This window comes from Salvelinus namaycush, chromosome 3, assembly GCF_016432855.1.
Source record: "Salvelinus namaycush isolate Seneca chromosome 3, SaNama_1.0, whole genome shotgun sequence".
NCBI classification, from domain to species: domain Eukaryota; kingdom Metazoa; phylum Chordata; class Actinopteri; order Salmoniformes; family Salmonidae; genus Salvelinus; species Salvelinus namaycush.
This window is the reverse complement of record NC_052309.1, coordinates 80,021,436-80,032,088: the sequence shown is the minus strand read 5'-3', so window position 1 is coordinate 80,032,088 and position 10,653 is coordinate 80,021,436. Positions and strand designations below refer to the sequence as shown.

The 10,653-nt window shown below is 41.4% G+C and overlaps 1 protein-coding gene across 1 annotated transcript; it reads right to left on the bottom strand.

Annotated features, from left to right (window-relative positions):
• Nucleotides 1-202: 202 nt before the first annotated feature.
• On the bottom strand, nt 203-6,187 carry LOC120044060 (protein FAM83F-like). Its single transcript, XM_038988649.1, has 5 exons — nt 5,717-6,187; nt 2,628-2,795; nt 1,485-1,606; nt 335-1,365; nt 203-249 (listed from the first exon to the last, which is right to left on the bottom strand). The coding sequence occupies exons 1-5, from the start codon at nt 6,185-6,187 to the stop codon at nt 203-205; spliced, it is 1,839 nt and encodes a 612-aa protein (XP_038844577.1).
• Nucleotides 6,188-10,653: the final 4,466 nt, after the last annotated feature.

Below are 10,653 nucleotides of genomic sequence, written 5' to 3'. Positions count from 1 at the left end.
AACTCCTGCCATGGCATGACATCACTATACTCCTGCCACGACATGTCATTACTATACTCCTGCCATGGCATGCCATTACTATACTCCTGCCATGGAATGTCATTACTATACTCCATCTAATACTGCATCTGATACTGGCAATTACTTCAAATGTCCTCTGTCTCTGTCTCTCCCAGCTGATCCTGTCCTCCCTCTCTTCATCTCAGGACTGAATGCAGTTCCTCTTGGAAGGCTTCTGGTGTCCCTTTCCTAGAGGGAAAGGAGAAAAGAATGGATGAGCCAACAAACAACAACTCCAAATGAAAACCACAAATGGTAGAATATAACAACATACCGTCATCCTCTCCTTTGTTGAGGGTCATTAGAGACATACTTCTTTGAGGCAGTTTTGAAGGCTTTTTGTTCTTAAATTTCAACAGGGACGGTTTCTCTACAATCTCAAATGAGTCCTCAGTGGCAGTGCTATTCGGCTCTGAGACTTTGCGGGTAGAGGAGGGGTTTTGGCGGGTCGGGGAGGGGTTTGGGCGGGTAGGGGAGGGTAGTGAGTGGGTAGGGGAGGGTGTTGAGTGGGTAGGGGAGGGGTTTGGGTTGCGAGGGGAGGGGGTTGGGTGGGTAAGGGAGGGGGTTGGGTGGGTAGGGGAGGGGTTTGGGCGTGTAGGGGAGGGGGTTCGGTGGGTAAGGGAGGGGGTTGGGTGGGTAGGGGAGGGAGTTGGGCGGCTAGGGGAGGGGTTTGAAGGAGTGGAAGAGGGGTTTGAAGGAGTGGCCCCATCCTCCTCTATAGTCTCACTGTTGTGATTGGATCCTCTGCCTTTCAGGAAGAGCCTGAAAGAACTGCGTTGTTTCTTTCCACCTAAGGCCTGGCGCTTCTGCGAACCTCCCTTCCCATCCTCCTCATCCTCCACAGGAGAACTGGGGGTCTTCGCAGTGACCTTGTCCAGTTCCACACTACTGCCCCCTTTGGCATGGAGTAGCGTCGACAGTCCGTTCCGTTCGAGTCCACCGCCCAGTGAGTCTCTGAGTGTGGAGAGGTCCTGTAAGGACCCAGTGAGCCCGAGACTGTTCCCCACCACCAGAGAATACTTAGGGTTGTGGTATTTATGTGCAGGCACCCTCTGGTCAGCCTGCCCCCGAGAGTCCCCTAGAGACACCTGGAAACGGGAGGTGGACATCAACAGGGGCTTGGGGACCACCACCTTCCGTACCGGCGCAGGCATGGGAGGCTTGGTAATGTGGAACTCCTTGTAAAGGTCCACATTCTCAGATACAGCATACATTTCCCTGAAGTCATTGTCGAAGAAGTCCACCACCTGCCCAGACATTACTGTGATGGTGTTCCTGTCCATCCTAGAGGAGCTCCATGTGAAGCTGGAGATGACAGAACAAGAGAGTGAGACACAGACTCAAAGCTCAAAGAGTAGGTCAAATCATGTTTGCTCTGGCTGAATGAATGTGAGTGGAAGTGTATGACTGAGAAAATGACTGACCTGTAAGAGCCAAACATAACCTTTTCTCCGTCCACCAGCATGTATTTGGAGCACAGAGAGCCGGGCAGCCTGCCAAATGACAGGGCCAGCCCAGAACCTTTCACCGTTCGCACACGCAGGTTCTGAAAGAGTCACACAGATACTGAGTTAGACAGGTGCCCTTATTACAGTATAAACCATGAGTCAGTGACTATCAGACTTCCAAGTACTGAACAGTATCATATCAAACACTAAGGGAAATTGTGCTGTTACCACCCACGACCAAAGTAAACTTTCATGGTAAGCAAATCCGAAACTGGTGATGCAAGGGTTGAGTTAAACCCCTTGAGTATACAGTCGAGGCAGGTCTATTTACTGAGCAAGGAATGGGAGCGAGTTGGAGAGAGTGAAAAAGACTGTCCGAGACATAAACACAGAAACAGACACGTCAGAAGGATGCTACCCTATGCTGTTAACACTTGTTTGGTCAAGGATCAAGTTCCACAGGACTGGATTGTTTTCGGCTCAATGAACAGCAGTTTCTATGAAACAACAATGACAGAGTCTCAACACTGGAAGGGCCTTTTAGAGGCTTATCAACTGTCACCACACACACACACACACTAGGTTATCCAGCATTCCATATAAAATAGGCTAGATCTACTGCACAAGCTTCTTTCTGTCTACATAGATCAACATCTACAGATGTAGGATCTTAATTTGATCACCATGTTACAGGAGAACATTTTTAACTTGTGGTGTATTTGAGGTTTAAAGAGGCTTCTGAAGTTTGTAATTTCCACTTTGAAATGTCAGACTTGATTTTCCCTTTTGAAAAATGTATCAATCCCTACAAAAATGCCCATGAATTATAATCCACATAATAATTCCCATCTCCTGTTGCTGCAGGATTATTTTCCTACTGTAGCAAACTGGCTCAAATTAAGATCCTACACCAGTATAGACAGTGTGCCAATATGGATGATAATAAAAGAATAGGCCAGAGGAGTATTCTGCTTTTTACTGCCAAGAAGTTGTGGCTGCACTTTCCGTTTACATGACACTCTGCTATTTACCTGGTAATGACATGGTAATACCATCGCTAACTATTACTTGTTCCTGTTTGTTTGTTGCCTACTGCCTGCCAAAGCATCCCTGTCTTACCCGTAGATGCAGAGCAGTGATCTGTAAACGAGTGCACATATCCAGGAAGTGGGGCATACCACGAGCCTCCAGTATGATGTACACAGCCACCACTCGTCTCTGTGCTGCGTCCAATAGGTCCTGAAGGATCTGCAGGTCTGTAAGGTGGTCCATGACCACAGCTACTACCTGAGGATCACACATCGGAACGTTAGAGGAAGAACAGAGGGGGATGATATCTCTGAATCAAATCAAATTGTATTTGTCACATGCGCCGAATACAACAGGTGTAGACCTTACCGTGAAATGCTTACTTGCAAACCCTTAACCAACAATTCAGTTCAAGAAATAGAGATAAGAAAATATTTTCTAAATAAACTGAAGTGAGATTTTTTTTATAGTAATCTAAAAGTAACACAAAACAATTACAGAACAACAACAAAGCCATATACAGGGGGTGGATTTGAAGGACTCAAAGCAGGAGATTTGTGGTTCAATTGTTCGAGTAAGATTAGAATCTCACTAATTAACTGGAAAAACGAGTTGAGCCGAAATGTCAAGATTAATTTTCTTATGACAAATTTTCCACTTCAATCCAAACAGAAGTATGTCAAAATATTTGAGAGGCTTGAGAAGGTGACTGATAAATCTGCTTAATAATACCAGACTAGTTGATATTTACAAAGATCAAGCAAAAGTATAAATTCAATAAATAACCCCGACACCTCACACACACGTGCGCACACACGATCATATATACACACACACACACACAGACACACAACCACACACACACAGACACACAACCACACACACAGACACACAACCACACACACAGACACACAACCACACACACAGACACACAACCACGCAGTTATTGAAATGTAAATCCTATAATCCTTCAATGGCATTTGTTTAGGTAAAAACAGAGCTGGTTGTCTTTCAGGAGCACAGACTTTGCATGTGAAGAAATATGAGCACTGGTGCATTACTATGACCTAGTCCTGTACCACACTAGGATAGGGCAGTGTAATGCTCTCTGATGCTCTCTCTCATGCTGACAGTGGTAAAGGAGTGGTGATGACAAAGTATTGGACAGTGAAGGCCTTGTTATAGTAAGGCTAGAGTCACTTCCTGGCTCGTCCTTTATTTTCTTTTTTTTTGTATCTTTATTTTAACAGGCAGGTCAATTAAGAACAAATTCGTATTTACAATGACGGCCTGTCATGATTTCAGTTTGTTTAGTTCATTGACATACCTAGTCATATGCACACAGAACAGCTGGCCACGGGCTTGTCTTCCCTGTCAGTAGATCATTAACCTGTCTCAAGGAGTGAACAATGACCCCTCATTTGCATTGTTCTCAGTGAAATACCATCTTTTGGTATTTTTTCATTAGTCCACTGTTGAAACAGTCCCACAATATTGTGCATCATCATGATGATGTGGAAAATAACACTTTGCTTCTTGAAAGTTCAATATCTTCAAAACTTGACTGCTGACAAGCAAAACATTTTGGGACTGTGCCAACAGTGGACTAATGAAGAGCCAGACACCGGATATGGACAAGAATCAACTTTGCATGTACGAGGATAAAAAATATTAATATTGAGATTGCATGAATTGGAGATAAAATGTGAATGTAAAGTGATATGTATTATTCCATTGTTCCAGAGAAGTTAACTGTAACTTGGTCAAACACTCCAGTCTCTTATCTGGATTTGGGATACTTATACCCACAGTGTTTAAGCTCAAGTTTGCATGCTTATCTTCTTTCCCTATAGCCGTGTCCTCCCGTGCCAAGCTTAACCCCAGAGTTATGCGTGTTCTTCCTCCTGACATTTAGTCCCAGGCAGCATGACTGACAGGTTACCCAGCCATTTAGAGGGGGAGGGACTCTTGATTGAGTGAGTTGAATTACAGTGGATGTGGGAGGAGAAAGCCTCGTGTGGACGTGTTTTTAAACACTGACGTGAGGCTGGGGAAACGCTTTTGAATGACTTGTTACAGGTTCTGATGTGAAACTGTCTGACATTTAGAACTGTGAAATGTCTGGCCTTTCCAGCTCCTCCACATGTGGCTTCGCTTGTTACAACACCCCTATCTACTGCATGTGTTCCATCCAGTTAGAGATCTACTGTGAACATTCATTTCAAAACTTCTGTTAACTGTTGATAATTCCTTGTAGAACGTAATGACGTGATGAAGGGGAAAATGAAGATGATTGAGATTACCACATCAGTGTTCTATATCTATGATAATAACAGCATAACATAAATCAATAGTCAATAATCAACAATGGTCAATTATGTAATCGTTTCATTTCATAATAAAATCTAAATAGAAGTAGATGTTTTACATTGTTGCTAATCGCCTTGGTTCATTTTACAGTACGACTCCTCAAGTAAGACTCCTCAGATGAGCAAGGACCTGGCTGTCCTAAGCCTTAAGGACACACATCTCTTGTTGAATTCACATGACTGCCAAAGTCAAGGGGTGTGAATAATTTCTGAGGGCACTGTAGGTCAATGAAGAACAATTAGACACATTCCCCTTCTGTTTTACCTTTATTTAACTAGGCAAGTCAGTTAAGAACAAATTCTTATTTTCAATGACGGCCTAGGAACAGTGGGTTAACTGCCTTGTTCAGGGGCAGAACGACAGATTTTTACCTTGTGAGCTCGGGATTCGATCTAGCAACCTTTCGGTTACTGGTCCAATGCTCTAAGCACTAGGCAGGTAGCCAAGCAGGTAATAAAACCTCATGTCAAAAAAGGAGTTTGTTGTCACAAGGCCTATGTAGCGACTGTAGTAACTACACTGACACATTCAGATCTGATAAATAGGTCACTAGAACTGACACTAACTATTCTATGTAGTGTTGAGAAGTTTACATTAAATTAACAGTCAAGATGAAGAACACAAATGCATGATTCAGGGTCATGCTGACTCAGGATTCAAAGTAATTTGTAAACTGTTCTGAGCTACAAAGAATGAGGGAGAACAATGTGAGGGCCTCACTCAATAATTTAGGGCAAAGAAGAATTTATGTAAACTACGTTATTCACGTGTAATATGCCGTTATCAATTTATATTAGAACTGGAATTACCTTGTTAGATTCTTGAATGAGTCTCCTGACAACCTCTTTTATATGGGGCCCCTTGTTTTTGGGTGGGTGCGTGTGCACGGATACTCGCGTAACACCTTTATAAAAACTAGTGCTGCCTGGCCAGCCGATGTCAAGCGGCGGTACATCCGTGTCCGACATCTGAGGCCAGTATGTGGAGTGGACCCCCGAGTCTGCATTGGAGTCCTGAGCCTTTTCGTATTCGCCCTTCTCGGACTCACTATCCGAATCATATTCATCAAAAGTTTTTCGAATCCATTTAATCTCGCGGGCGGATAGAAAGTCTCTGACGTTGTCCTCTTTCAGTCGCATCTTGAACGCGCCATCACCGTTCTTCAATAGTTGCTCGAGCGCGGCTCGCTGCTCCTCGCAGTAGTAGAACTCTGCTTTGGATTCGGGTATCTTTTCGTTGACATGATCTTCGTCCATGCACAGAAGCTGAGACTCGGCCATAGCAGCGGTAACCGGAATTTTCCCAACCGTTAATTGTTCCTTCCCCCGCACTTCTCCGTAGCATACACCTTTACCTGTAGGTGTTGGGCGCGTACACAGGTGACGTTCAAGAGGTAGGGGGAGGAGTTCTAAACTGTTATAATCTAGTTCAAATGTCAAGTTTTATTGTCACGTGCACAAGAACAGTTAAATGTCTTTCTTGCAAACTCTTTCCCAACAATGCAGTAATCAATATAAGTAGTAGGCTTACTATAAAACAAGGAAAAATAATCACAAAATAGCAAAGACGGCAACCATACAGTACGGCGCCATCTTTGTGTGGTTGAGGTAATTCTTGCATGGAGAATGTGATTATTTTGAATTTTCATAAAGGCCAACCAAGAATTGAGTGGTGTCACGTAAAGCACATTGATACTGTAGTGTATAGGCTTGTAGGTTTAACATAGAACTCAATACAGATAAATTAGCCTACATGATGTTGTAATGTCTAGCCAACTAAAATGAAATGACTCAAAGCAAAAACTAAAACAGTTCAATTCCAAATGTATTTATCAGACCCTGTGCTTCGGATACTTTTATTGGATACTCTGGTTCTGTGACATACATTAAAAAAAAAACATTTGGTCACAGGTCAGCAGTGTTGGGGAAGCTACTCTGAAAATATACAGTACCAGTCAAAAGTTTGGACACACCTACTGTCACGTTCTGACCTTAGTTCCTGTGTTTTGTCTTTTGTTTTAGTTGGTCAGGGCGTGAGTTGGGTGGGTAATCTATGTTTTCTATTTCTGTGTTGGTTTTCTGTGTTTGGCCTGATATGGTTCTCAATCAGAGGCAGCTGTCAATCGTTGTCCCAGATTGGGAACCATATTTAGGTAGCCTGTTTTGTCTTTTGGTTTGTGGGCGTTTGTCTTCCGTGTCAGTGTTTGTCACCACACGGTACTGTTTCGTTTGTTCACATCGTTTATTGTGTTGTTAAGTGTTCTGAGTTTAAACCTGTTGAGGACAGAGGGCGCTGTTTTCACTTTGGGGGAAAATCGTGCCCAATTTAAACGGCCTCGTACTCAATTCTTGCTCGTACAATATGCATATTATTATTACTATTGGATAGAAAACACTCTCTAGTTTCTAAAACCGTTTGAATTATATCTGTGAGTTAAACAGAACTCCTTTTGCAGCAAACTTCCTGACAGGAAGTGGAAAATCTGAAATCGATGCACTGTTCTAGGGCCTGCCTATTAATGTCTTTGATATTTATTAGTATAGATGCACTTCATACGTCTTCCACTAGATGTCGACAGGCAGTGAGAGAAGAAATGGAGTGTGTAACTTGATCTGGGGTCGAATAATAGCTTTCGGCATGACGTGTCACCAGTTTCCTGTTTTCTGGAGAGCGCGTGAAGGGACCTGGATTTGCCTTCTGATAAGCTGTCGTTATGGACGACTAATATCTCCGGCTTTGATTTTATTTGATACATGTGACAATATCATCGTAAAGTATGTTTTTTCAATATAGTTTTATTAGATTATTGAAATTTATTCGGGACGTTAGGCGTGTTGCGTTGTGTGCCTTTGTTCAGGAAGGAGAGCTTAGCGCCACTTTGCTAGCTTTCCGTGCTAATTGACTGGAGAAGAGGACATTCTAAATCCAAACAACGATTGTTCCCGACAAAGGACCCCTTGTACAGCATTCTGATGAAAGATCATCAAAAGTAGGACCCATTTTATGATGCTATTTCATATATCTGTCGAACATGTTGTACTAGTCGTTTGCGCCCAGATTTTGGGTACTCTCTCGCTATACCTAAGTTGGATGTCGTAATGAAGTTATTTTTAGAATTCTAACACGGCGATTGCATTAAGAACTAGTGTATCTATCATTTCCTATACAACATGTATTTTCTAGTAACGTTTATGAATAGTTATTTGGTCAGAATAGTTGGAGTGTCATAAAAATATCCGCACATTCAGGGAAAAAGATCCTACGTTAGCACAATGTATAACCACTGATTTCAGCTCTAAATATGCACATTTTCGAACAAAACATAAGTGTATGTATAACCTGATGTTATAGGACTGTCATCTGATGAAGGTTTATGAAGGTTAGTGAAAATTAATATCTTTTGCTGGTTTATTCCCTATCGCTAACGTTCCTATTGCTATCGCTAACGTGCCTTGATGAATGAATGCGGTAGTGTGGTAGGCTATTGTAGTAAGCTAATATAATGCTATATTGTGTTTTCGCTGTAAAACACTTAAAAAATCGGAAATATTGGCTGGATTCACAAGATGTTTGTCTTTAATTTGCTGTACACCATGTATTTTTCAGAAATGTTTTATGATGAGTATTTAGGTATTTGACGTTGGTGTCTGTAATTACTCTGGCTGCTTCGGTTCTATTTCTGACGGTAGCTGTGATGGTAGCTGCAATGTGAAACTGATTTATACCTCAAATATGCACATTTTCACATTTTCACATTTCACATTTTCTGCATATTCACATTTCAGAGTGAATATGCACATTTTTCGAACAAAACATAGATTTATTGTATAACATGTTATAAGACCGTCATCTGATGAAGTTGTTTCTTGGTTAGTTTGGTTGGTTCTTGGTTAGTTAGGTTGGCTTTGTGCATGCTACCTGTGCTGTGAAAAATGTCTGTCCTTTTTTGTATTTGGTGGTGAGCTAACATAAATATATGTGGTGTTTTCGCTGTAAAACATTTTAAAAATCGGACATGTTGACTGGATTCACAAGATGTGTATCTTTCATTTGCTGTATTGGACTTGTTAATGTGTGAAAGTTAAATATTTCTAAAAAATATCTTTTGAATTTCGCGCTCTGCCTTTTCAGTGGAATGTGGGAGGAGTTCCGCTAGCGGAACGCCAGAGCCAGACAGGTTAATTAAAAACATCATCATGAACACTTACCACGCTGCGCTTTGGTCCTCCTGTCTTTCTCCCGAAGACGATCGTTACACCTACTCATTGCAGGGTTTTTATTTATTTTTACTAATTTCTACATTGTAGAATAAGAGTTAAGACATCAAAACTATGAAATAACACAAAGGGAATCATGTAGTAACCAAAAAAGTGTTAAACTAATAAAAATATATTTTATATTTGAGATTCTTCAAAGTAGCCACCCTTTGCCTTGATGACAGGTTTGCACACTTGGCATTCTCTCAACCAGCTTCATGAGGTAGTCACCTGTAATGCATTTCACTTAACAGGTGTCCCTTGTAAAAAGTTAATTTGTGGAATTTCTTTCCTTCTCAATGTGTTTGAGCCAATCAGTTTTGTTGTGACAAGGTAGGGGTGGTATACAGAAGATAGCCTTATTTGGTAAAAGACCAAGTCCATATTATGGCATGAACAGCTCAAATAAGCAAAGAGAAATGACAGTCCATCATTACTTTGACATGAAGGTCAGTCAATCCGGAAAATGTCAATAACTTTTAACATTTCAGAGTGAAGGAAAAGCAGCCAACAAGTGCTCAGTGTCACGACTTCCGCCGAAGTTGGTCCCTCTCCTTGTTCGGTCGGCGTTCGAAGTCACCGACCTTCTAGCCATCGCTGATCCTCTTTTCATTTTCCTTTGGTTTTGTCTTGTCTTCCATCACACCTGATTCCAATCCCATCATTACATGTTATGTATTTTACCCTCTGTTCCCCCTCATGTCCTTGTCGGTGATTGTTTATTGTAAGTGCTTGTGCACGTCTGTCCTGGTGTGCGTTGGGTTATGTACCCATTTATTTTATTATTCTGTTTTGTTAATAAACTGCGCTGTTGGAAACACAGTTATTTCTCTCCTGCGTCTGACTTCTCTGCCACCAGTTCGCACCCCTTACACTCAGCATATGTGGGAACTCCTTCAAGACTGTTGGAAAAGCATTCCAGGTGAAGCTGGTTGAGAGAATGCCAAGAGTGTGTAAAGCTGTCATCTAGGCAAAGGGTGGCTACTTTGAAGAATCTAAAATACTTTTGTTTGCATACTACGTGATTCCATATGTGTTATTTCATAGTTTTGATGTCTTCATTAATATTCTACATTCTATTCTTCATTCTATCATTCTAATATTCTTCATTCTATTCTATATTCTACGAAACTAGTAAAGATAAAGAAAAACCCTTGAATGAGTAGGTGTGTCCAAACTTTTGACTGGTACTGTAGGCTAGTTTACCAAGCCACCAATTACTTCACTCTGGAAGAAGTTAAGCTACACTAATGCTTCCCTTAAGGAAAATATAGTTTACTTAACTAAAGTTACTTTGAAACGTAGTTTACTACATCCAAACTTGTTTGTGAAAAATTATCATATGTAAATCTGAAATGTCATAGACTACAAATTGCAAGACTAAATTCAAATCTAGGTAGTCTTTTCAGTAGTTAATTCCTTTTTTTTGCAATGTAACGCTGTAGTAATTGGATTAGGCAAATCTGATGCTGAAAAAGAATGGAAACGAT

Excerpts from the sequence above, each read along its gene's own strand:
- LOC120044060 (XM_038988649.1), bottom strand. The coding sequence starts at position 6,187 with ATGGCCGAGTCTCAGCTTCTGTGCATGGACGAAGATCATGTCAACGAA. Across the intron at positions 1,366-1,484 it reads GTTATGTTTGGCTCTTACAG|CTTCACATGGAGCTCCTCTA; the intron begins GTCAGTCATTTT and ends TGTCATCTCCAG. Across the intron at positions 250-334 it reads CAACAAAGGAGAGGATGACG|GAAAGGGACACCAGAAGCCT; the intron begins GTATGTTGTTAT and ends CTTTCCCTCTAG.